We start from the raw sequence: 27580 nt of genomic DNA, 5'->3' as shown, positions 1-27580 counted from the left end.
CGCCTCGCATGGGGCTACGGTCCACCCACCCACCTTCTCAAGGACCTTCTGTCACTTCCCCTGCCCCCATCCTGCCTTCTCTTGCAGTCTCTATCAGCATCCTCCCATCTTAAAAAGCCTTCCCGGGACTCCATACCATCCCCCTGCCCGGTCCCATGCTCCCACTTGACGGCCAAACAGAGTTGTCTACACTCGCCTGTCTGCGTGCACCTGGCTCTTTGCTTCAGCACCTGCATCTGAGCCACTGCTTCCCCACTGCCACTGTCACTACTCTGAGGAATCTCCTCTTACCAACGTCCCCAGAGATCTCCAGGATCCAGTAAGCACTTTATTTTCAACATTCACTTTGAATTATTCAAATAACCCGTTGATTCACTTACACACACACGTAGGCCATCAGCTTTATGTCTCCAGAGATAATCACCATTATGAGTTTGAGTTTGGTGGGTATGTGGTACTTAAAAAATACTTACAAATATGATCCATAGAAAATATACAATGCCCACTAAATAGTCCTCATTTGTGACATATTCTTTTTAAAAACACTCAACACTTTTTAAAAACTATGTTTAAAAAACTATGTTTAAAAAACACTTTTTAAAAACTATGCTCCCAGTTGTAAAGCCTTCAGCAGCAAATCAATTGATGGGGGACACAGCTCCGTACCTGCCCCACCTCACACGGGGCGCCTCTGACACCCGACACCCTTCTCCTGTATAGACATGAATTGCGAGGCAAGGTTTGCTGTGATGGGAGTGATGTTATAATCTGTGTATCGTTCCCCGTCTTCTGGACACATTCTTTCTCCTTCCCTCTCCATAGGTCCCAGGTGCCGACTTCCTGCTCTCGAAATGGGAGATTCCTCTGGATTCTGTCTCAGGCTCCCTTTCTCTTGTAAACTCTCCTTCCTCTTATGGAATTTCATCTCCTTCCACGGCCCTAAATACCATCAATGTGCCACCACCTCCCGCATTTTGATCTCCAGCCCAGACCTTCTATCCAGCAGCTGACTTGATACCCCAGGGTGCCCGGAACCCGGGAGTTCAAATGCGCTCACGATCTCCCCCTTCGAGAAGGGCCCCTCGGCCTGCAGGACGTGGAGTCAGACATGCCCACATTGCAATCCACCGCCACGCTTGCCAGCCCTGCCTCCAGAGCACAACTCCCCCATCTGTTACCTCACCCAGGGCAATGGTGACCGGTCCCTCCAGAATCCTCTCGGCCCTTCCTGAGCCCTGAGTTCACATGGATGCATTTAAACCTTGCATTTAAAATGCAAATCTGACCGTGTCGTTTCCCCTCGTGAAACCCTTCAAACGGATTCCCGTGACCCGCAGGGTAAAATATAAATCCACATCAGCCCACCCCCCTGCAGCCTTATCTTCCCCCACTGCGCTCCCCCTGCCCAGGCCCCCCCAGCGCTCTCTCTTCCTTGACTAGGCCGAGCACATTCTGCCTCAGGACATCTGCACCAGAAACATTCTTTCCTTCCTTTTCCCCCTGGATATGACCTCCTGTGGAGCTCAGCTTAATTTTCTGACCCTCAGAAAAGCTGTCCTTCACTCCTCACACCTGGGTCTCACCATGCCACTTTCCCCAATCTGAAAGCTTCACAGGGTCAGAGACTTTATTTTACTCACCACTTGTTTTCTTTAGCACCAGTCACAGAGGCTGGCATGTTAATAGATAGTCAGTAAACACTTGTCAACTCAGCATTGAGGTTGAATTTTCCATTACAGTACTGTGGCTAGGAGCTGGTGTAGGCTGAAGTCTGGCAGTCCTGTCAGCTTTGCCACTCGAAAGCTGTGAGACTTTGGACAAGTCACTTAACCTCTCTGAGCCTCTGTCCTCTGTTTCCTGTCTCATAAGATTACTATGAGGATTAAATGAAAGTGTATATGAAATGTATTTTTTAATGTTTTTATTTATTTTTGAGAGAGAGAGAGAGACAGGACATGAGGAGGGGAGGGACAGAGAGAGAGGGAGACAATGAATCCGAAAGCAGCCTCCAGGGTCTGAGCTGTCAGCATAGAGCCCAATGCGGGGCTAGAACTCGTGAACCACAAGATGATGACCTGAGCCGAAGTCAGATGCTCAACCGATTGAGCCACCCAGATGCCCCATGTATATAAAATATTTAATGCAATGACTGGCATATGGTGATCCTTCAATGAGTAACAGTAGTTACTGTTTAAGTATAAATATGTATATATCTAAGTATATACTGTTTAAGTATAATCGAAGCTAAATCACAAGTCCCAAATTGCTACCATTGCTTCTTCTCTTACCTCATGTGGTGAAGCTGGGAGCAAAAACACATTTTCATGTCCACTCAGACTCAGAGTCTTTGAAAGCAAGCTGTGACGGCTGCAACGCCAGCCCTGTCCCACTTTGCTCCTTACTACCTGTGTTTCTGTAGGCAGGTGGAGTCCTCTGAACTCGATTTTGTCCTCTGTAAAATGTGGCCAATAAGTACTTCATAGGACAGTTACTGGCATCACGTGGGATAACTCACAGTAGTACCTCGTGCTGAAAAGTTGCTAAATTGACATTAGAGTCTTATTATAATTTTTTTTTTTTTAGCTTTTATGTTTGAGGGACAGAGAGAGACAGAGAATGAGCAGGGGAGGGGCAGAGAGAGAGAGGGAGACACAGAATCTGTAGCAGGCTCCAGGCTCTGAGCTGCCAGCACGGAGCCCAATGCGGGGCTTGAACCCATGAACTGTGAGATCATGACCTGAGCTGAAGTCAGACGCTTAGCCGACTGAGCCACCCAGGTGCCCTTTGAGTCTTATCAAAAACTCAGAGTGGCTAAAAATGGCCCTGTGCCTGCTATAGCATTTCAGAACTGGCTTCTTCTTGACTTCCTTCCCTTAATCATGGAGAGTCAGACTTGAGTTTGAAAGCTGGCCCTGCCTCCTTGTTGCTGCATAGCCTCTCTGAGTACTAGTTTCTTTCTCTATAGAGTGGATCCAGTGCCCCTCTGATGATGGGGTTATTCTAAGGGGTAAATAAGATAGTTACTCCAAAGCAAGGGTTGGCAAACCATGGATGGTTACCACATCCAGGCCACTTGCCTGATCTTGTGATGCTTGACTGGATCACATCCACGCTCGTTCACTTACGCACTCTCTCTGGCGTCTTTGCTGTTGAGGAGTTGTCACACAACCTACATGGCCCACGCGGCCTAAACCATTTGCTCACTGGTCCTTTACAGAAAAGGTTTACTAACATCGCATTCGGTGCCTGCTTGTGGTGGGCGCTCAGTGACGATGGCTGCTCTCATCATCATCACTGTCTGTACCATGAATGCAGCAATCTCGTGGAACGGTGTTCTGTAAAGGTGAGGAAGACGAGGCCCCTCGGGGACAGGGGCTTGCCAGGGTCCCCCGGCACAGTGGTACGCGCACAGCAGGACTTTGGATGTGGGATGACTTGGTTCGGTGAACTTTCCACCACATCAAGGGATATTCTTTAAACGTTGAATCTGTCAGGAAAATGTGTCAGATGCCTACTGTCAGGGCCGTTATGACTCCATGTCATGTCTCTGTGTGAATTAGGAAATATATCCCTTAAGGCAGTTGTGATGAATATACTGATTTTGTCAGGATGAGAGGCCTTACTGCCGGGAAGTTGTAACAAATATATAAATCCACCATGTATCCTCTGCGGATGGGATGTCCCCCCCCCCCCCTCAACTGCACAGTGTGCTACCTGCATAGCTGGCTGTGGCAGCCTTGCCTGTCCGAGAATGGTGAACCAGCGTGAGTCCCGATTTTCATGTCTCTGTTGTGTGAAAATGAGGCCCCCTTCTTATGGACGTCCCCATGCGTAGCTATGACTTTGCCCCTCGTTTGTGCTTCTCGGCTTCTGTGGGCCCGGTCGGCCCTGAGCCTCCTCACCTTCACCTTTGGGACCCCACAGGCAGAGATGGAGTTGGTGCAGCGTATTGGCATCCCCGCCGGTAAGATCATCTACGCCAACCCCTGTAAGCAAATTGCACAGATCAAGTATGCTGCCAAGCATGGGGTCCGGCTGCTGAGCTTTGACAACGAGCTGGAGCTGGCAAAGGTGGTAAAGAGCCACCCCAGTGCCAAGTAAGCCGAGGACCGCTCACGTGGGGGGCTGGGCCGAGTGTGAGGACAGCGGGGCATGGGTGGGGTAGAGGTGGAGCAGAGGACCCTGCCCTGGACCCGGCCACACTCACGGGAGGCTGGGGCGGGCACTCCTGGACTGGACCCAGCATGCCAGGGCCTGACGAGGACAAAGGCAAGAATAACCATTACAGCCCGAGCAGAGCAAAGCCCACGGTATTATGGAGGTCAAAGTCGCGGGCCGAGAGCAACAGGGGGTGGTCAGGAAAGCTGCGCCAAGGAGGTGGCATTTGAGGTGCGCCTGAGGGGTGAAAAGAACTAGGAGGGCGCACAGACAGTGCATCAGAGTGAACTGCCGAAGCAAAGAATGCATGGAGGTCGGAAACAGCAGGGGGCGTTTGAGACATGAGCAGGAATTTGGTGTGGCTGGAACATACCATGTGTGCGGGGCGAGGGCAACAGGGAATGTTGGTCAACACGGTCACAGGGCAGGGGCCTGGCGCAAACGGGCTCTGGCAGGGGTCAGGGCTGGACATTCTGCTCGGGCTGTGGCTTGCACGTGGTCACTTGACACCCTGGGGATTCCAGGGAGGGCCTCCTCGGGATGATGGGGAGGCCAGGTGGCTGGACCACTCTGGTTCACCCAAAGCAGCTTTCATTTTGTCTGTTTTACATGATATTGGGGTTCTCAGTAAGACTGTGTTTAAAAAGTGGTGCCTCTCATGCAAGAAAAGTTGGAAAAGTCCGGCTGGTGTGGAGGCTGGTTGAAGAGGTGGAGCTTCTGGAGAGGACTGAGGAGGTCGGGACCAGGGCAGGGGCCTAGGGATGGGCCCAGGGACGTTCAGAGAATGGACTTGACAGGCCCTGGAGGCTGACCGGCAGTGCAGGGACATGAAGGGGTCAGGGACCTGCGGGGCAGGCAGCTCTGAGTTTACACCCCTTTTCTTGGAGAGGACGTGGCTGGGGTAGGGGGAGATGGGGTCCACCCGGCAGAGGTGCCTGTCTCCTCAGGATGGTTCTGCACATCGCTGCTGAGGACTCCCCGAGCCACCTGAGCTTCAAGTTTGGGGCGTCGCTGAAATCCTGCAGACACCTGCTTGAAAATGCCAAGAGGAGCCATATGGAGGTGGTGGGTGTGAGGTGAGTACCTGGAGGCCCCACCACCCCTGCCGGGCCCGCTGCCCCTTTCCCAGGAATTAATCAACTCTGTACAAGAGCCCCCTCAGGGCCTCCAAAGGAGGCCATCGAGTCCTGCCATCAGAGGCACAGAGTCCTCAGGCCACAGGCCTAGAGTCCTGCCATCGGAGACTTTCCTCTCTTTGGAAAGAAGGTTTGGAGTGTCCCGCTGACTCAACCCCATGGTCCCCGCAAGGTCTTGTCCTTGGAGGTTCCCGGAGAGACCTGTCTTTGCAGGAGTTAGACCAGCCTGTAGGCCAAAGGTTATGCAGCCACATCTTTGCTGTGCCTCTTTTCTTGCAGGGATATGGAAGAAGTCATAATAAAGGCCTAACAGTATAGTTTTCATTGATCCTGTGCTTAGGATATGCCAGGCACTGTGCTAAATGCTTCAGGTACATTATCCCACAGCCCTGTGGGATCTTATCCCCACTTTATAGATGGGGAAACTAAAGCACAGGCAGGCTACACCGCTGACAGGTACATACAGACCTGGCTGACGGTAGGGCCCTGGTCCTCATCCCAGAAGGCTCAGCCCCAGTGGCAGCACAAAGGGATGGGAGGGACACCAAATACCAGTGGACCTTAGATCTGGTCTCTTGTCCACTCCTTACTTGCCACAAGACCCTTGGCAATGCATTTAACCTTTGAGACCCTCAGTCACTACATCTGTAGAATGGGCACAGTGTCCAATGTGCCTGTCCAAGGTTGCTCCCGGCTGGGGCTGAGCTGGTGGCACCTGGGGCTCTGCACGTAAGCCAAGTCTCTTCCTCCCTCCTCAGTTTTCACGTTGGCACTGGCTGTCCTGACCTTCAGGCCTACACTCAGTCCATCGCAGACGCCCGGCTTGTGTTTGAAATGGGCACTGAGCTGGGCCACAGGATGCACATCCTGGACCTTGGTGGTGGCTTCCCTGGATTGGAGGGGGCCAAAGTGAGATTCGAAGAGGTAATCCTGGGGTCAGAAGTGTGGTACTGGGCTCTGTGGGGGGTGGGGGGTGTGTACTGGGCACTGTGAGTGGGTCCTATGTGCTGCATACTGTGCTTGGTGCTTTACCTGGATTATCTTTTTTTTAATGTTTATTTATTGAGAGAGAGAGAGAGAGAAAGAGCAAGCACGTGAGTGGGGAAGGGTCAGAGAGAGAGGGAGACAGAGAATCCTAAGCAGGTTCTTCGCTGTCAGTGCAAAGTCTGATGCTTAACCTACTGAGCCACCTAGGAGCCCCTGAACTATCTTATTATTAGCCCTGTGTTACAGCTGAGCAAACTGAGGTTCTTGGAGGTTATGTCACTTTCTGAGTCCCAGCTCTGCCTGTCTCTAGCCCATGCACAAATTTGAAGCTTAACCAGTGTTATTTGCTAAGTCCTAAAACTCTTTGAGGGCCTGGTACGCTCTGTTCTCCCTTGGGTGAGCTGATGAGAAATCAAAGGGGAGGGCAGGAAAAGGAAAAGCCCACCTTCTGTGTACTCCTCTCAAGATGAAATCAAGAAAAATGTGTCACCGCAATCCCCACTCTAACCACTAGGGGTCGTTCTCCTTAGTAAGAGCCTGGTCCTGGAATATCCACATCCAGGGACTGACCCTAAGAAAATAACCCCTGATGGACACAAAGAGCTTCAAAGATGAGCATTGTTGCGGTGTTCGTAACAAAAGTCCAGTGGACTTTCCTGGTCCATCTAACACTCGGGAATTGGTTAAATTATGAAACATTTGTATGACTTACCCACTGAGGTCATTCACAGAATCTGTTGAGTAAAAGGTTATTAAAAAAAAAAAAATATATATATATATATATATATATATATATATAGCCCTATTATGTTTATAATAAAAATGGCATTTGTATGAAAGAGAAAAAAAAGAAAGGGACTACTCCAAAAAGTTAACAATGATTAACAATCTGCATGATAGAATTAAGGGTGGTTTTGATCTTTTTTCTTCTCTTTATTTTCTGTGAAAAAAAACCAAAAACGTGTCTTTTAACAGATTGGTCATTTATAAAAGAAAGTTCCACATCAGGGCTTCTGGAATCTGAGAATACCTCCTCCCATAATGTAGGCGTTGAGGAAGTTGACTTACATGAGTATAAGAGTCTTGACCCAGCTCTCTCTGCCTCCTACCTTCTTGGCCAATTGTCTGCAGTCCCCAGCTCGGAACTTAGCAGCTGCCAAGTCCTTCTTTCTGAAATCAAAGAAGCTTTCAAGAAATAGACTTGGAAGGGTGCCTGGATGGTTCAGTCAGTTAAGTGTCTGACTCTTGATTTTGTCTCAGGTCATGATCTTAGGGTTTGTGGGATTGAGCCCTGTGTTGGTCTCTGCACTGACAGCATGGAGCCTGCTTGGGATTTTCACTCTGTCTCTCTCTGCCCCTCCTCTGCTCATTCTCTATCTCTCAAAATAAATAAACTTTAAAAAAAGAGAAAAAGCTGTTAAAAAAAAAAAAGAAATACACTTGGAGCTATAGCAAGTCCTTAGTATGTAAACCCCACATTTCAAATATGTAATTGTCTCCCATCCCCCTACCACCAGATTTGTTCTGTGATCAACTCAGCCTTGGACCTGTACTTCCCAGAGGGATGTGGTGTGGACATCCTTGCGGAGCTGGGGCGCTACTATGTGACTTCGGCCTTCACCTTGGCAGTCAGCATCATCGCCAAGAAGGAGGTTCTTTTGGACCAGCCTGGCAGGGAGGGTAGGTGCCAGGTGGGCAGCACAGCCCCATTTTTTCCTCAAGCTAGGGACAGTGGCTGGCCGAGCAAGGTTTGGTTTTAGGGAATGGGGAATTTGAAAGATGGATCCTTGCTTTAGGGAAACTTACAACCAAATCCTTTCTTACCTCCAAGATACTTATTATTGGTTCTTCCTATGCATGTTTATATCTTGTGAAGATTGAGATCAAAACAACCTCAGGGAGAATAGATACTTTACTAACCCATTGTACAGATGAGAAAATTGAGAGCCAAAGAGAATACAAGTGAATTGCTTAATAGGAAAAAGTAAAGTCTGCATTCGACCTCATGTCTGTCTCCTCTCCAAAGTACAGACTCTTACTCATCCTACTGATTCTCATAACATAATGAAAATAATTAATAACAACTTATATTTGTCTAAGTCTAGTCATAGATGACAGAACATAGGCATAGAGAAGTTGAGTCACTAGCCCAAAGTCACACAGCTGGTAAGGGGCAGTGCCTGGATTCAAGTGCAGGCTGGACTGACTCATGGTTCTCTGTCCACACTGCAACATCAGCACTCATCTTTGCCTTTTCAGATAGATCAATTCTTCCGTCAGCCTCTTGAGTGAGTGGGGTCAGGGACTCTGATCTTGGGGCTTTGTCTTCTGCTCTAGGACCCCAGGCAAGAGAGCTGAGGTCTGTGTGTCTTCCCCTGAGAATCCATTTGGCAGGGTGGTGGGCTCCAGGTAGAAGGTTTTCTGTGTGTGCGTGTACCTGTATGTGTATGTGTGTAGAGATGACATTCTTCTGGCTTCCTTTATAAATCTGGGTGATTGCCGTATCTAATCCAGCCAGGAGACCTGGTTTCTCATTTCAGCTCATGCACTTGCCCCATCGTGTGTCTCTGAGCAAGTGGCTTAACATCTTGGGGTATTGAGTTTGGCTGGGCTGCTCTTTTGCCTTTGCTGGGCATCCAGGGGCTCAGACAAGGCAGGAAGTATGTCCTGGGCAGGGTTGCTCAGTTGCAAGGGTGAGTGTGCACAACATGAACCTCATGTCATAGGAGGAGGCAGGACCCACCCCATAGTTGAGGAAGGGGCAACCTTTTTGCTTCAGTTACCTATCATCCTTGCTGAGCCTACCTTTGTGCCGGTTCCCCAGCCCCAGCCCCCCTCACACTGCTGCTTGTACTTCCCCTGACCCCTCCCCTCCCCACAGAGGAAAGCGGTTCCACCCCCAAGACCATCGTGTACCACCTCGGTGAGGGCGTGTATGGAATCTTCAACTCAGTCTTGTTTGACAACACCTGCCCTACCCCCATCCTACAGAAGGTGAGCCTACCCCACATGGGCCTGTTTTCAGTTGTGTGTGTGTGTGTGTGTGTGTGTTTAAATAACATTTTGGGGGTGTTTTTATTTAATTTTTAAAAAGTAAAACATTCATTATAGAAGACAGTGGGATGAAGAAGATTATCATCCATAATCCTACCACGTAGAGATAGACACTTTGAACATTAGATTTTTCAGTCTTTAAAAAATGTATTATATTTAAAAAAATAAAGTTGGATTGTATTGTTTTGTAACTGCTCTTTTTCCCACTCAATATGGGGTATAGCTCTTTCCATACCATTAGCTAATCATTGACAACATGCTTTTTGAAGACTACGTATTATTTTAACTAATCTAACCCTAGTGGTTTGGTTTCCTGTTTTTGAGCACTGCAAGTATATCTTGACATCCATCTCTGATCAAGCCCTGGAGTGAATTTCTAGAAGTAAAAAGAAACAGTTCGTCTTTAATGGGTTTTTCTAGGTTAACAAGGGAATAGGAATGGACAAAGAGGGGGAAGACAATCAGGCACACCTTTGTATTTTTGTCTATGTAGTCCCTTTCCTGGAAGGGAACTCAAGTGCCTAACCAGCACCTAGACCATCATGAGTGCTCAGTGTGTTTTTGTTTTGCTCTCTCTTTCCATCCTGTCTAGTTTTTCAAGACCCACTCAGATGTCAGCTCCTCTTTGTAGCTCTTCCTGCCCCTCGTCTATCACAGGCAGAAGGAGCCCTCCTACCTCCAGGTGCCCAGGCCACAACTTGATTGCATCCTCATTCTGTAGCTGGGTTGTTAAATGTGGTTTCCTCCGGCTAGTCTGAGTAAGCCTCCCTGATGTGCTCAGGAATTCACTTTTCCACTGTGATGCACTAGCCCTGCCTGCATTCTTGTGGTTTCCCACATCCTTCTGCACTGAGAAAGAACCAGGCTGGCTTCGGGCAGCCATGCCCCGCATCATACAGGAGGGTGGCAGCTGCTTCTCAGTTCCTGTCTCCCTTAGACCCCCTCTGCCTTCCAGTGCACCTCTTTCTGGTCCATGCAGTCCCTGATCCACTCCCCATTCCCTTCAGCTCCTCAGATGAACGAGAGGGCCCAGCCCACTACCACACCCCCCATCCAGAGTCTCTGTTTTGATTAATCTCCAGTTGGTGTTGCTGTCTCAGGCCCCACGATGTTACTGACCCTCTTTGTGGTCTGTCCTGTTTTTCCTCTGGATGATGTTGAAGTTTCTTCCTTTGGGCTGTCAACCACTTACCAGGTCCAGCCATGTGACCAGATGTGGCGTCGGGCCCCAGTCTGGTGGTGGAGACAGGTGACAGCACACATAATAAGTTAGCTACAATTGTGTTGGAGTGTGTCAGAGGGACCCAGGCTGGCTGGGGGTTTCTGTACCTTCTTCCCCAAGGAAGATCCCCTTCACTAGTCAGGATGGCAGCTTTGCATCCCTGCTCTTTGTTCCCCAGGACTTTGTGTTTGGACCTCATGTACAGAAAGTTATATTAAACATAAATCTTGGTTCAAAGTATACTTATCATCATTGGAGGCTACTTGGCCCTTTTTTGTTTGCTTGCTTTCTTTCTTTTTAAAAATTAAATAAGGGGCGCCTGGGTGGCTTAGTCTGTTAAGCATCTTACTCTTGATTTCAGCTCAGGTCATGATCATGGTCATGATCAGCATTAGGTCATGGTTCGTAGGTTCGAACCCCACAACAGATTCTGTGCTGATGGTGTGGAGCCTGCTTGGGATTCTCTCTCCTCCCTGCCCCCTCTGCTCCTCCCCAACTTGCAGGTGCGTGCGCACACACACACACACGCACACAAACACACTTTCTCTTTCTCTCAAAATAAAAGACATGAAAAAAATTAAGAATTTAATAAATATTTGAGTACTCTCAGTATGCAAAGCACTATGCTGAGGCCTGCACAGAATAGTAGGTGAGAAAAAAAGGTCTATGCTTTGGAAATACAATTCTGCTGGGTAGGGGTGTGTGTGTGTGATTAGTACCTAGGCTACAACAGTGTCATTAGAAAAGTACAGAAAACTACAGAACAAGTATTATTGGAATTTTTTAAAAAATATTTTAGTATATATCTTTAAAAGGAAAAGACTTTTGGGGCACCCTGGGTGGCTCGTCAGTTAAGTGTCCAACTTCGGCTCAGGTCATTATCTCTCAGTTTGTGGGTTCAAGCCCTGTGTCGGGCTCTGTGCTGGTAGCTGGGAGCCTGGAGCCTGCTTCGGATTCTGTGCCTCCCTCTCTCTCTGCCCCTCTCCTGCTTGCACTCTGTCTCTGTCTCTTCCTTTCAAAAATAAATAAACATTAAAAAATTTTTTTTAATTTTTAAAGGAAAAGACTTTAGAAAAATCATAATATCATTATCAAATTAGAAATGAACAATTCCAGTGTCCCCTATCATCTTGCCTCATAGATGGGTTTTCTAGTTGATTTGCTGAAATCAGCAGCCAAAATAGGTTCACATACTATATTTGGTTGAATTGTCTCTCTACTATCCTATTAGTCTCGCCAACATTTTTTTAAAATTCTTTATTTGTTGATGAAACTGACTAAAACTGGTCCTAAAATTTCCTGCATTCTGGATTTTCCTGATTAGTGAATTCTCTGGATCCCTTCACTGCTATTGAATACGTTATACCGTGCCTTGTGTTTCTTTGATACTAGGTCATTAGATTGAATGGTTTCATTAGATTCCCAATCAGTTTTGGGGTAAAAATGTTTCATGGGAGAACCTGTCTCTGTAGTATAATACAAAGTGTATTACTTTCTTTTTAGTGTAATAAGCATTCTTACCATTTTGCCACCTCATTCCTTTGTCTCTTCTCATGCAAAGTACCCATGTGTTGACTCATGTGTTACCATTTTTTCATATGGGTTTTTCTTTTTTTTAATATAGTTTTTTTCTATTGTAGTAAGAATGCTTAACATAAACATCTTGTAACAGACGTTTAAGTGTATAATACAGTCCTATTATCTATAGGCACAGCAGGTCTCTAGAATTTGTCCATTTTACAGACCTGAAATTTTATGTCCATTGATTACCAACTTCCCATTTCCCCTCCCATCACCCCTGGCAACCATGTTTCTATTCTTTGTTTCCATGAGTTTGACTATCAGATACCTCGTATAAATGCAGTCGTGCAGTATCTGTCCTTCTGTGACTATTTCAGTTGACATAACATCCTTAACGTTCATTCACGTTGTTGTATATTGCAGGATTTCCTTCTTTTATGAGGCCGATAATATTCCATTGGATATATGTATGTACAGCATTTTTTAATTCATTCGTCTGTCAATGGACATTTAGGTCTTGGCAGTTGTTAATAGTGCTGCAGTAAACATGAGAGCTAATACCTCTTAAAGACCCTGATTTAAATTCTTTTGGATAAATACCCAGAAGTAGGATTGCTGGATCTCACCATAGTTCTATTTTTATTTTTTTTAAGTTTATTTATTTTGAGAGAGGGAGAGAGAGAGAGAGAGAGAGAGAGAGAACGGGGTAGGGGTAGAGAGAGAGGGAGAGAGAGAATCCCAGGCAGGCTCCAGCTGTCAGCACAGAGCCCAGTTTGGGGCTTGGTCTCACAAACTGTGCAATCATGACCTGAGCCAAAATCAAGGGTCGGACCTTAAATGACTGAGCCACCCAGGTGCCCCAGGTGGACTTTTAATGTATAAACATTTTAAGCATTCATTGAGTGGTCTAAAATGACATATATTTAGGGTTAAAGATACGACTTAATAAATGTGAATTGGCACTTTATAAATGCAAGCTATAGTTGGGTGTGGAGAGGGGCCCAGATGAGGTAAGTACCACAGAAGTTTTATAAGAATCTTGGGAACCAAAATTCAGAGTACAAGCTTCAGTCACCCCACTCTACCTGAAGACCCTCTCTCTGTTGACAAGATTGGGCTTTCTTACTTGCCATTGTATTTTATTCTAGTGTTTTATGGTTAAAAAAAGCAGGACTCTGTCTTGAGTGTATTGCAATAGCATTTGTCAAGTGTGGATCTGGTTAGTTTTTATCTTAAAAATCCTTAAGTAATGATTCCTAATGCTTTTTTTAAATTACTCTTTGCCATACTATACACTAGTTTTATTTTTTTTTTCAACTATGTCTTGTCTTTATCCTGACCTTTTGATAATTTTTTTCCTTGTTCAGCCTATTCTGTAGTGTTTTGACAATAGCTTTGTACTGTGTTTAGAAAACCAGTAGGGTGCCTTCTATTTCCAGCAACGTGGTAGTCTAGATACTCTCAACAGCCGCCCCACTGACAACAAAGAAAACGGTATCCTGACTTACAAGAAAGCAGGGGATCCTTCAGAGGTCAAAATTAAATGAAAGCAGGCATCTCCACTTAGAGTGAAAGCCAGTCTAGTCTCCACCCACTAACCAGAGAGATCCTTTAAAAACGTAAGTCAAATCATGTCTAGTTTTATTAAAACTGCCTAAAACCCTACTCTGGTTCCCATCCCGCTTCAGATTAAAGCCAAAGTCCTCCAGGGGCTTCTAAGGCCCTCTGTGACCCGCCCTGTCTCTTCTCTTCCCCTCCCTCACCACTCTCTGGTTTTGCTCATCCCATTGCAGTGACCACAGCCTCCTTGCAGTTCCTCAAACTCCCCCAGGCACATTCCTGCCTTAGCACCTTTGCACCTGCTCTTCTGCCCGGATCGCCTTTCTTCTAAGTACCACATGGGCTCACTCTTTTACCTCCTTTCCATCTTTGCCCAAAGGTCATCTTCTCAGTGAGATCTTACGCTTTATATAAAACTGCAACCTGTCCCTCCCCCACTCTGTTCTTTCTTTTATTTCATATCATTTATTATCTCCCAATATACTATATAATTTACTTCTTTATTTTGTTGTTTGCCTCCCTCCTGCTAGACTGTAAACCCCATAGGACAAGGACTTTGTCTATTTTGTTTGCCAGTGTGTCCCAAGCACATAAAATAGTGACTGTTCAAATATGAGTCAAATGAATTAATTAACCTAGAGAGAAAACCTAATTCTGAAACTGGTTTCTCTCTGGGAGTGTATGCTGAATCCTTGTAGCATTGATCTTCAGTTTTGATAGCTGCATGGGTTCCTAGGGACTCAGTCAGGATGCGGAATCTGATAGGATCCCTCACATAAAGCTGTGGACCCCCCAAAAGTACATCATCATCAGTGTAAGGGTAAACCAGAAAACACGTGTCCCACAGAGGAGGCCAGCAAAACAACAACAACAACAACAACAAAACATGTCTTTTTGACCTTGGTAGTGGTTGGAAGAGGGCACAAAATTAAGAATTTACAGCCATAAGCCAGCCTTTTCCTGGCTTTGTTGCCCAAATTCATATTGTCTGATGTGTCGTCTGATAAACCTCAAGGCTAGAATTTATTTTATCTTGCAGAAGCAAACACAACTTCTCTCTGCAGTAGAAATATTCAGCCTAGGCTTCTAAGAATTCTCACAAGTGCCAAAGTACATGAGCTCACATTAAAAAAATCACAAAACACAAAGAAATAGGTCACCCTGAAGGAAAGCCAGCAGAAGTCACAGACAGCAGAATCAGTCCTGCAATTATTTCATGTATTAGAATTATCATATGTTAAAGATAAAACAAAATATTTATAATGTTTAAAGAAATAAGAAACTGAAAATTACACCAAAGAATAAGCAAATATAAAAATATTATCTAACAGATTTTAAAAGGATTAAATAGAACTTCTAAAAATGAAAAGTATGAAAATTGCAATAGTGCACAGAGTAAGCAAAGCTATTAGAGACAGTTGAAGAGAGGATTGGAGAATGCGAAGACAGAGCTAAAGAAATTATGCCAATGTAGCACAGACATGGAGACAGAAAATAAGAAAGGCACAGGAAGTGGCAGATAGAGTGAGAAGGCATAATGTCTGAACTATAATCATAGTTTCAGGAAGAGATTGCATGAGGACACAGAAACCACACCAGTAATTTGAACAGGGAAATTTTAATATAAAGAATTGTCAACATTTAAATATGGTTAATTACTAAAAGGGTCAAAAGCAGTTACTTCCACTGGTAAGAGAGAGTGAAGAAGGAAGCAACTCAGAGGAGGGCTCCCCCTTCCAAGGCTGAGGTTGAAACCTTTGAAGAAAGGCTGTGACTGTCACAGAGACATGCAGCCTGCCAGTGACAAAGAAACTTGTCAGAGGGTGCCCACCACAACTGACTCATAGGGGCAGCCTGCTGCTGAGTGGAGAGGAAACTTGCTGGAGGGTGTGGGCCAAGGTTGAACTGTGAAGGCCACTGAGGTAAGAACTACCAGACCCTCATATGCTGAGCCATAGGGGGCCACAAAGAAAAACAGCATACTAAAAGAGGAAAAGCCTTTTCTTCCCGATCTTGCCAGCAACCTCTGTTGACAAAGCCTAACTTAGAGCTACCTGGCAAATAAGGAAAGTCTATAGCATTCAGCTCCAGTACCACAAAGCAAGGCAAAGAAGGGTGGATTGGGGGCTGAGAGATAAAAAGTTAATAACTGGTAGAGAGTCAATAGACTGGGAGAGAGTAAGACCTATCTTCAGATTTACGAAATCCAAACAAATCCCAAATATTAGTGAAACTGAATACTATGGACAAAGAGAAGATCTTAAAACTAGTGAGAGAACTGAGACAGATAGAAGACTACCTGTAGAATAATGACAGACTTACAGCTTATTTTTCTCCCATAACAATGGAAGGAGGAGATCCTGGAGTAGCAGCCTTAATGTATCAACCTAGAATTTTGTATCCAGCAAAATTGCTTTTCAAGAATGAGTATGGGATGTAGGCATTTTCAGACAAAGCAAATACTGAGAGACATACCTTCACAAACAGAAGTTCTAAAGGATATTCTTCAGGCATAAGGAAAATGATTCCAGATGGATGGTCTGAGTTGCAAGAAGGAATGGTGACCAAAGATAGCTAAATATTTGGGTATATCCAAAGGATCACTGACTGTCACCACCACCCCAACAATAACAGTTAATTTGTGGGGTTAAAAATAGGTTTCAGGTGTGATTAGGTTCAGCTGTGAGTAGATCCCAACTTACATGACTTGAATGAAATACTGAGGCTTATTTTGCTCATGTAGATGTCTAGACGCAGACAATCCTGAACTGGTATAGTGGTTTTAGAGTCATATGGAACCATATTGCTTCTACTTGTACCTATTTCTAGGTGTTGTCCTCATCTTGGTAGATACAAAATGAAGTGCCAGCCCTTACAGGAAAGAAGAAGAAGTAAAGCCCATGTGCCAGTTGTCTTTTAAAGAAACTTCCTAAAAGTAGCCACATAACACTTGTGTTTTTATTCCACAGCTATAGGGCTAAGATGTTAGTCCCATGGCCCTAACTACCTGCAAGGAAAGTTAGCAAATATGGTCTTTATTCTAGGTGGTCATGTTCCTAGCAAAAACTGAGGGTTGGAATTGCTGGGGTAGGCAATTAGCAGCCTCTGCCACAAATAAGATCAAATAGAACACTGGACAACATGAGAATGTAAGTAGGGAGGTAAAGTGACCAAGTTGGTGTTCTAGGGTTTTTAACTGAGAGGAAGATATTGATTAATTTTAGACTTTAGACTTTAAGTTAGGCATGCATGTTAAAAAAGTAAATGTTTAGAGTAACCATAAAATAATAAAAATAGGTAATATAATGGATAATGTATATAATAGAAATATATAATATCTAGATAACTATATCATGTAATTACCAACACTGATGATAATTAAAATGATTTAGTTTGGACACCAGCATAAAAAAATTAGGCAAAAAACCATAGTTGAGAGCACAGGAAAGACCCATATATATCTAGAAACTTGATTTTTGATAGGGCTTGCAAAGAAGATAACTGGGGATTGTTTAATATATGATGCTGGGACACCTGATTGTCCACATGCAAAAAATGAAATTGAATCCCTATCTCACAGCACATGTGAATATAAATCCCAGATATCAATATAGGAGAATATCTGACCTTGAAACAAGGAAAAACAGTGAAAAATCTCTTAAAAACCAAAAAGGAAGAAACTGATGTTTGTCTACACTAAAATGAAGAGCTTCTGTTCATCTGTTAGCAAAAGGAAAGAGGCAATCACACTCTGTAAGAAAATATGGAAACACATATATAAACTGATAAGGGATTAGTAGACAGAATATATGGAGGATTCTTATGTAAGAATCTTAAGAAAATAAGGAAAGCAATACAAAATAGAAAGCAACAGAAATAAGGCAAAAAGACTTTAACAGGCATTTCCCAGAAGAGGAAATCCAAATAGAAAATGAAAAAGTGCTCTACCTCCTTGGTAATCAAGGAAATACAAATGAGGAGACACCATTTTCTACTGACTAGATTAGAAAAAAACAAAGCATGACAATATCAAAAGTTGGTGAGGGTATAGAGTAGTTGGATCTCTTAGACACTGACAGGTAGGAGTTCGTATTTCTACTTTGGGAAACAAGTTGGCATTACTCAGGTAAAGTTAGACGTGTGTATAACGTATCTTCCAGCAAGTTCCCATATGTATTTGGGGAAAAATACAAGAATGTTCACAGGAGCAATTTTTATAATATAAAACATTGGAAACAACATTAATGTTTGTTGGCAGGGTAATAGATAAACAAATTACCGTGTATTCCATATAATGGATTCTATGCAGCATATTGTGAATTATGGCTATATATATATATTAGTTGGATGAATCTTGGGAGTGTAAGTTTCAACAACAAAAAAAGCAAGTTGCAGAGATTATATACTCTATAATTTCATTTACATAAATTTCAGAAGCGTACAAAACTAAATACTATGCTTGTGGAAAACAAAGCAAGAGAATAATGAAAACAAAATTCAGGATAATGGTTACTTCCGGAGGGGTTAGGGAAGTGGCATGTCACTGGGTGGGCCACGCGGGAGTTTCAAAGATATTAGAAATTTTATATTTCTTTAGCTGGTGGTGGATACACAGATATTCATTTTATTATTTTTCTTTACATCTTACACATGGTATAAATATTCTTTTGGTAGGAATTAAATATTTAACAAAATTGAGTCTATCATTATTGCTTATTAGTATTCTTTGATAGGCTCACATTTATTCTTTTATCATGCCATGTCTAACATTCAGAAAAATATCTTGGGGGTTTTAATTAGTAGTAGTCTACTTAATCTATTAAATTGGGAAGAATTCTCTTTTTTGCTTTACTAAGTTTTTCCAGTTAAGAGAGTGTAGAGCTCTTGTATTTTATTTCTCTCATTAAGGTTTTATTATTTTCTTTGAATAAGTTATTGTGGCCCAAGTACATCCAAGAATTTAATAATGTAATGCTTTCATTACTATTGTGAATGGAAACATTTCCCTGTGTTTTTGAGCTGAGATAATGGCTTGCATGCCGAGACTCCTTCATTTCCTCTAATAAATTACCTCCTTCCCTTTGGATCTTCCAGGTAAGCAAACATGTTATCTGCAATGTGATATTTTATTTTTTTCATTTTCTATATACTATACCTTTTAAAATATTTTTTTCCTAATGGCTATTAGATGATATATAAGATAGGAATGGTGACAGAAAGCTTCAGACTTGGAGTCAGAAGACATGGGTCCTGACTTTACCATATACTGGCTAAGTAACTGACAATCTCAGCCTGTTTCTCTGGTTTCTTCATCTGAAAAATGAAGGGCTGAACTTAATTACTAAGGTTGCTTCTGGTTCTGAAATGAGGCCATTCTAATGTATTTCCATTAAGTTAGAGTTGCCTCTTTATTTTAAATAGTTTCTCTGCATTGTGGGGTTTGATTTTGTTTTGTCTGTAGTTTTAATCAAGAATAGACGGTATAGGCCATTGAATGCCATACTGACATGTACTAGGAAAATTAGATTTCAATTGTAGATCTATATTTTCCATATTATGATGAAGTCAGTGTTCGCCTTGCTCATATTGTCCCTGCCTTTCATACAGAGGCAAATTGTCTATATTGTTCCATATTGAAGGAAATCACTGAAGGTGATTCTTTGACTAGGAGGGCAGATTTGGTTAGTTACGGTTTCATTTCAGATTTTCCTGTATGTTCATAAGTTAAATTGTGACCATATGTTTTTGTTCTGTTTTTTCCCCTTTTTGTGTGCTGCTCTTGTTCATTCCATTTTTTTCCTTTTAAAATATTTTTGTGTACTTTATTGTAGAATAGGGATTATTGATTCATTCTTTAAAAGTTGGGGAATTATGTGAGGACTCCATCAGGGCCACTAAACATTTTAAGTGTTTGATCTTATTTCTTCTGTGGATCCACTTACTTATTGGGCCTCTTTGAGGAAGGCAGCCCATTGGTGCAGCTAGGAGGCCCCTTGTCCAGGACCACTCGGAGTTCTGCTAACATCCTCCAGAATCTGCAGCAGGTCACTTCCACTCTCTGACTTTTCCTATCTGTAAAATGGGAATTGCAGCTGCCTCTCAGATGAGCTGTCAAGTAGTGGTGGGCATGCTCTGCCCTCTCACAGAAGGGGGCCTCGTAGCATATTGGGCAGCTGATATTTTTCCAGGTGCTTGTCCATTTCCACTCAGTTTCCAGACTCATAAAAAGAGCGAGGACTTAACAAGTGTGTTGCCACATGCTTTTGGAATATTTATTTTGCACATTTTTTTTGTTTCTTTTTTTTTTTTAATGGCTTAAAAATTTTTTTAAGTTATTTTGAGAGCAAGAGAGAGAGAGAAAGAGCACAAGTCGGGTGGGGTCAGAGAGGGAGAGAGAATTCCAAACAGGCTCTTGGACGACACTGATAGTGCAGAGCCTGACGTGGAGCTTGAACTCAAAAACCATGAGATCATGACCTGGGCTGAAGCCAAGAGTTGGACGCTCACCTGACTGAGCCACCCAGGTGCCCCTAAAAAAATGGCTTTAAATGGCAAAAGGATAGCTTTGCATTATTCCCTGTGAAGTTAATTTTTTTTTCCCACTGATTTTTTATTTATGCCACTAATAAGAAGAGAACTCATTATAATGCAAGTGTGTCTTTTCTTTTTACTTTATTGTGAAAGAACCTTTGGAACCTCTTTTTTCAGGATCCTCATAGATCCATATATAGAATTTCCCCCCAAAAGCTTTAGAAATTAGCTTAATGTTTTTTAAGAAGTGGAGCTAAGGGAAATACTTCAGAGCAATTGAGATCAATTTTACTTATTAACAAAAAGCTCATAAACAAGAACATTAAGTTATATGAACAAGGATATATTTGTCTCCCTTTTTTAGAATATGAACTTCCCAGCCCCTAGATCAGAGCCTGGCACATAGTAGGTGCTCAATAAGTATTTGTTGAATGGATCAATTAATGAATATAGGATAGTTTGAATTTCTGACTTTTAATATGTGCATGTTTTTCTTTATTAATGAGACTAATGGCTTACTAACTTCTCATATACATGAATATTTTTTCTGCCTATGGAATCTATGGCTTTTCTTTCTCAATTTTATGCATTCCTGCTGCTGGCTAAGGAATTGAAGCACCTTTTCTTTTTCCTCATTGGTCTTCTCTACTACCTCCTTCTAGACTCTGGATGGCTTCTATTCCTCCCTTCCTTCCTTTCTTTCTCTCCCTTTCTCTCTCCTTCCTTCCTTCCCTTTCTCACCACTCATATTTGCTATTCATTCATTCATTCATTTTATTTATTTTAATTTTTTTCTTTCTTAATGTTTATTTATTTTTGAGACAGAGAGAGACAGAGCATGAACGGGGAGGGTCAGAGAGAGGGAGACACAGAATCCAAAACAGGCACCAGGCTCTGAGCTGTCAGCACAGAGCCCGACACGGGGCTCGAACTCATGGACCGCGAGATCATGACCTGAGCTGAAGTCGGACGCCCAACCGACTGAGCCACCGAGGCACCCCTTCATTCATTCATTTAAAAGATATTATTCATAAAAGCACCTACTATATGCCAGATTGCTAGGCATGGAGGAGACGGTGGGGTGAACAAGGAGGTCATTCATGATCTCTGGGGTCACGGAACTTATAGTCTGACAGGGAAGACAGGCCTGAGCAGATACATTTCACAAATACCTAATTATAAATTTTGACAAAGGCCATGAAGGCAAAGTTTGTGGGTGGAGCATGGAGCTTTAGCAAAGACTTTCACGAAGCCATTGTAGCTGAGATCTGAAGGAAAATTAGGAGTTGGTGGCATTCCTCAGGGAACATCATGGGGTGTGCTGGGGCTGGGGGAAGGGAAACGGTTTCCCTGGGAGCCCAGGGCAACTGGAGTGACTGGAACATGGCAGAGCAGGGATGGACAAGGGGACTAAAAGGCAGTCAGGGTTTGCTCACATCCATCTTTCGGTCATGACTTCTCCTCCTAGGACCTGCCTGGCAGGATCCCACACTGTGACAAATTGCACTGGTTGTCAGCAAATGGTCTGTGTTACAGAGTTCTTTCCTGGATTTTTCAGTCATTTAAGAAAAAACATTTTATGTAATTGGTGGTTGTGTTTTTGGGCAAGCCACTCAATCTCTCAGAGCCTCAGTTTTCCTGAATGGGAGGAATTTCTGTCTACCCCATGGGGTCCTCTGTGACCTCTGCCAGGCCACCCTGTGATTATCTGTTGGAGGCCCATCTTCCTCCCCTGTCTGAGAGCCCAAGGGAGGGTGGGTTCTACTCACCTATGTACTTCTGGCTTCTCCGATGGGGCCTGGCATGGAAATGAGAGCAACTGGGAGGCCTTCATAGAAGAGGGAGCCCCAGGGCTGGGCCCAGAGGTCAAGGTGGATTTGAGGAAGGGGGAAGAGCTACAGAGGTTCGGAAAGCGGCAGATATGCCAGTGAAGATTAAAGCGAGGAGGTGGTAACAATAACAATAATGATAGTGCTACCTTACTGGGCCCTTGTCATGTGCCAGATACTGTTATGAATGCTCTACATATGCTCACTTATCCTTTCAGTAACCCTAGGAGATAGGTACTACAATTATTCCCATTTTACAAATGAGCAAACTGAGGCACAGAGGGATTAAGTACCTTGCCCAAGGTCACACAGCTAGTAAGTCTTGGAGGCTGGCTTTAAGACCAGGCATTGTGGCTTCAGAATGTATAAGGCAATGAGCGCAGAGAAGCTGGAGGGCCTTACGTGCCCATCCAGTCTTTATTGAACTGGTTATGGGAGCCATGGAAAGCTTTTGAGGGAGGAATGCTAAGGCTGCGCTCAATGTGACTATCCCTGTCTCCTGCAGAAATCATCCATGGAGCAGCCCCTGTACAGCAGCAGCCTGTGGGGCCCTGTGGTCGATGGCTGTGACTGCATAGCTGAGGGCCTGTGGCTGCCGCAACTACACGTAGGGGACTGGCTGGTCTTTGAGAACATGGGCGCCTACACTGTGGGCATGGGTTCCCTCCTTGAGGGGGCCCAGACATGCCGAGTCACGTATGCCATGTCCCGGGTGGCCTGGTAAGGGGGCCCTGAGAAGGGGGTTGGGGAGGAGAAGGGAACAGGTAGGGAAAGGGGGTAAATCTGAGAATTGAGACTGGCTTGCATGTAATCCAGCTTGACAAGTAGCTCTTGGCTGCTGATTCTAAGTGAGGCCTGCACTTGGCAGCTTGCCATGGCCATGAATGAGATGGAGACTCCCCTGAGGAGCTCAGCACCCTGTGAGAGACACAGACAGGTAGACAGGCACTCCTCATAATACCGGGGGGCGAGGCTGGGCTGTGGAACCTGAGAGCCCTCCCTGATGCCCAGACCGACTTCCCCAAAGGAGAGAAGATGGTAGATGAATGGGAGCTAGCCAGCAGGAGGCAGTAGGGGGCTCCAGGCAGAAGGAACAGGGAGTGAGCATGCTGCCTTCAAGAAACTGAGGCTGGCTGTGGCTGGAGAGGGAGCAGGGCTGGATCTGGGAAGGGCCTTGAAAGCCGAGTGAAGGGCTTTGAGCAGTGCAAAGCATGGACTGATTTGAAGCAGGGGAGTGACGTGGTCAGGTTTGGATTTTAGAAAGACCACGGTGGCTACTCGGGGGTGGGGGGGGGGAATAAGGGAGGACAAGGGCAGATGTGGACTGAGCAGACCAGTTGGGTGACTGCTCTGTGGCCCAGGAAATACTTGCCTGCTGGCCGAGCCTCACAGGAAATGCACACACTAGCCCTGCTTGCCTCACCGGGCCAGTGCTGGGATTCAGGGTGGCAAGGGGGCACAAGGCAGACAGAAGCCACGTTTGTTGAGCCTGTCAGGCCTTAGGTCAGGAATCATATGATTATTTCCTCTCACCTGCACACAACTCTGCGGGATCCGTGCTATCACAGAGAGTTTTGGTCAGTGGTGAAGAGCCCCCTTTCGGGGCTGGGAGATGCCTGGGGAGGCAGGAGCAGTTGGGGGGACTTCCATGTTGGGCCTCAGGAGTGAGTGCTGCCTGTGTCCTGGGGGACACACTAGATGCTTGAGGGACCCCCTCCCCCCAACAATGTAGCAACCCCTGCTTGATGGGGCGCAGCATCAAAGTCACATTTCATTCATCCAGTCAACAGTCCTTGGTTGTACCTCCTCCCCGCAAGGGCACAGGATGGACTGATGCAGCCATTGTGACCTCAGGGATATTGTGACAAGGCCTGAAACAAACTTAAAAAATCTACCACACAGGCCTCCTTATCCCATCCCAGCTCCACCTTAAGCAAACAGAGGAGGTTGTGGGGAGTCAGTTTCTTCATTACTAGAAACAAAAAATTTTGATGTATTAAAATGACCATGCCGAAAAATTCCCCATATCAAAGAAGTCCCGGCAAAACATCCTGCTTTCAAGCCTGGCTCTGTGCCGGGCCCTGGGGGGAAAAGAGCACCTCAGACAGCATGGTGACCTGCACACGTGGACACTGGCACAGAGGGCAGAAAGGTACTGGGGAGTGAGAGACGGCAGACTGGGGAGGGGTGGTCAGGGCTGATGGGTACGGAGGAGGCAGCCAGGCTCGGGAAAGCTGAAAGGGAGCAGTCTGGGCCGAGAGATGTGGGGGCTTGAGTCCAGTCCATTCACAGAGCTGCAAGTAGTTGTGCCTGACTGGAGTGGCCTGTGCGGAAGACTGGATGGAGGAGGGCCTTGCAGGTCCAGGTTGGACTTGATCTTGAAGGCAGTAGAGAGCCACTGATACTTTTTAAGAAACTGGACCAATCCGTTTCGAGCGACGAGGAGACAGAGGGTGCTTGGCCTGGGGAGCCTTCCGCCAGAAGGGAATAGCCTGATCACCAACTGCACACGTCAGCAAAGAGGGAGGCCCTCCTGCAGGTGGGAGACTGGGCTGAGCAGCGTCTGAGAGCAAACAGAAGCTGCTGATGACTCAAGGACAGGAATTTGCCTCCTGGAAAGACGAACCTGGGCCTGAATTGTGTGGTGGCAGGAGCAGAGCAGGGAGGCCGTGTAGCCCCGGCTAGAGATGGTGGCAGCACTGGGAATGGGGAGAGATGGGTGCCTGTGAGGGAATTCTGGAGCTGGGTTTGGCAGGGATGGACTGGGCGTGAGAACATGATTCCCAACTTGTGGCTGAGCAGCTGGTCAGATGGTAGAGCCATTTATCAACCTGGGTAGGTAGGTTCGTAGGGATTTTGAGAGGGGGCAGGAGATGATTTTATTCTTTAAAGTCCTAAGCCTGGGCTATAAAGATTGTGGGACTTAGATGGAAACAGTTGGGTTGAATCCTAGTTTTACCACCTTCTAAGGATGTGACCTTGTGCAGGTCACTTCTCTCTGGGTCTCAACTTCCTTACCGGTAAAATGGGGATAATAATGCTGCGCTTATATGATTTGGGGGAGGATACAATTAGACACTGTAAGTAAAGTGCCTGGCACAACGTCTGGCATATAGCGTGAGTGCTCAATAAATGTGGGTTCCTCTCCCCTTACTGTGGAGGTGGACCATAGGGGAGAATAGAGCGGTGTGGGGACAGTTCAGCAGACCTGCCCACTCCTGCCCTAGGCTGGGCTCTGGGGCCCATGTGGGAACCCTATACCGAGGGGGCTGGGTCTTCTGGTGCAGGGGCCTTCAGGAGCCCCTGGCCTGTGGGCCCCATGCTGGCTGCCTCCAGTGCCCCTCTCTTGCCTGCAGGGAAGCCCTTCGAGGGCAGCTGCTGCCTGCAGAACAGGACGAGGACACCGAGGGCATGTGCAAGCCTCTGTCCTGTGGCTGGGAGATCACAGACACCTTGTGCGTGGGCCCTGTCTTCACGCCGGCGAGCATCATGTGAGCGGACCCCGTTCCCCCCCCTGGACCCCTGGAGAACTCTAGCGGGGCCGCAGAGATGCCTCTGGGAGACTTGGGGAAGGCAGCGAGCAGGGGCACCCTTTGGCCAGGACTCTGGTGCTTACTCTGCTGCCTCCCATGCCCCACCTGTAGTGTTTCTGCCCTGTAAATAGGACCAGTCTTACACTCGCTGTAGTTCAAGTATGCAACATAAATCCTGTCCCTTCCAGTTGTGTCTGACTCCTCTGCAGCGCAAGGGGCCTGGTCAGCCAGGTGTGGGCGTGTTCTTGGGGGTCTCCCTTGGTCTCCTTCCTACTTTGTAAATATGAAGCAAATAAATATTTAGGTTTTGTTTTGTTTTTAATACTTCAGTGGAATCTAGCAGTTCAATTCACAAAGCAGCCTGGGCTAGGCCAGGGCCTAGCCCACCCTACACTGATGACCCCATGCCCTCTGCTTCAGTCCTGACCTGGCTGCAGTCTCTCCCACTGGCACCCAGCTTCTCTGACTCATCTCCTTCCTCTGCATAGGCCGCAATGCCTGGTGTCATGAGGAAGAGTGAGCTGTTAGGGTTGAGGTAGGGGTCAGAGCTGCCTGCCACCCTTCAGCCCTAGAGCTGCGTCTCCTGCCTGGTGAGGGGCCTCGAGGTGAACCCAATACCCAGCCTAAGGCCTGGCCCAACACATGGGCAACCGAATATCTGACACGGCTCTGGAAATACATACCAAAGATAAAGAGCAAAGAGATGGGTGTCTGAGAGGTCTTGAGGAGACCTGCACCCTTACTCTCCTTGCAGGTCTGCAAGGCAGTAGGAGAAATACAAATACATGGAGGTTGGTGTCACTTACTCAGGCAGTAACTGCCGTAACAGGGTGGCCCCGGGGCACTGCCACATCCAGTGCCAGGGGCCCTGAGAGTGATGTCTTCTCGACTGGAAGTCTATCATCAGGATAAAGCCTCCTTCACACTGCTAGGGTCCCAGGCTATGCACCTAGGGTATGTGAGTTGCTTAGCAAAGGAGTTCAGATTTAGAGTTCCCCTCGCTGCTACAGGGGATTCAAAAGATTTTTCTTCTGCAATTAAAAACCATTAAAATGTAATTCACGTGCCTTAAAATCCACCCTTTCAAAGCACGGAATTCAGTGGTTTTTAGTATAATTCACGGAGTTTGTACAACCATCACTACTGTCCGATCCCAGAACATGTATATTACCTCAAAAAGGAACCCTGTGCTCATCAGCATTCACTCCTCTTTTTCCCCTTCCCCAGCCCCTGGCAGTCACTCATCTACTTTCCATCCCCATGGATTTGTCTGTTCCAGACATATTAATAATGTTTTTATACCTTCACTTGAGCTTCTCTCTGGGTAAGCCTGGTATGTGGGTTGTTGTTGTTTTTTTCCTCCCCCACACCACCAAGCAATTCTGACACCAGCTGGGTATCCCACAGTTCAATTCAATTCTGACACTATCTGCTTAGAGATCACTTCAGATCCCATAGGTTAAGGGCTCAGTCCTAGAAGACTTCCTCACTGCCCCCCCCCACCCCACTTCAGATACCAATCACCAAGTCCAGGCTGTGCCTTGTGTTTGGACCAACAGGCTGTAGATTGGAGGTCCCAATGACTCTCTTCCTTGGGTTCAATTAATTTTCTAGGATGGGTCACAGGACTCAGGGAAACACTTTACTTCCTATATTCCTGGTTTATTGTGAAAGGATGTAACTCAGGAATGGCCAGAGGAAGAGCTGCACAGGGCAAGGTGTGGAGAAAGTGTGCACCTCCCTCCCAGTACCTCCATGTCGCACCATGTCTCCAAACCCTGTCCTTTGGGTTTTTATGGAGGCTTCATTACCTACACGGGACTGATGAAATCATTGGCCACCGGTGACTGAACTCAATCTCCAGCCTCCTCCCCTCCCCAGAGTTTGAGGGTAGGATAACAAAAGACACCTTTGTCACTCTCATCACTTAGGAAATTCCAAAGATTTTTAGGATCTCTGTGCCAGGAATGGGGGTGAAAACAAAATATACATTTATTATTGTAAGTCATAATATCGTATCTCGTCATCCTGTCTCAGCATCTCAGCCAG

The 27580-nt window shown here is 45.7% G+C and overlaps 1 protein-coding gene across 15 annotated transcripts in view; it reads left to right on the top strand.

Moving 5' to 3' along the window:
• The window catches only part of AZIN2 (antizyme inhibitor 2), a 55535-nt gene that overhangs the window by 6877 nt on the left and 21078 nt on the right, over positions 1-27580 (top strand). For 3 of the 15 annotated variants that reach the window (XR_006962650.1, XM_047082902.1, XM_047082906.1), the window contains exons 4-8: positions 3925-4097; positions 5106-5234; positions 6053-6218; positions 7799-7972; positions 9163-9275. Coding sequence is in view for 14 of the 15 variants with exons in the window: in XM_047082902.1 (XP_046938858.1) it covers positions 3925-4097; positions 5106-5234; positions 6053-6218; positions 7799-7972; positions 9163-9275 (755 nt within the window). In the remaining variant the exon portion in view is untranslated. Of the gene's footprint in view, positions 1-3258; positions 3344-3924; positions 4098-5105; positions 5235-6052; positions 6219-7798; positions 7973-9162; positions 9276-9927; positions 10810-22503; positions 22719-25354; positions 25861-27580 lie in introns of those variants that run through there. The other 12 variants (XM_047082910.1, XM_047082913.1, XM_047082912.1 and 9 more) reach the window with 9 other exon arrangements.

The sequence above is a fragment of the Lynx rufus genome, unplaced genomic scaffold (assembly GCF_022079265.1).
Source record: "Lynx rufus isolate CCGP_SWC_20201006 ecotype Redwood Valley unplaced genomic scaffold, mLynRuf1.p SCAF_2, whole genome shotgun sequence".
NCBI lineage: Eukaryota > Metazoa > Chordata > Mammalia > Carnivora > Felidae > Lynx > Lynx rufus.
This window is presented reverse-complemented; position numbering and strand designations above follow the sequence as displayed.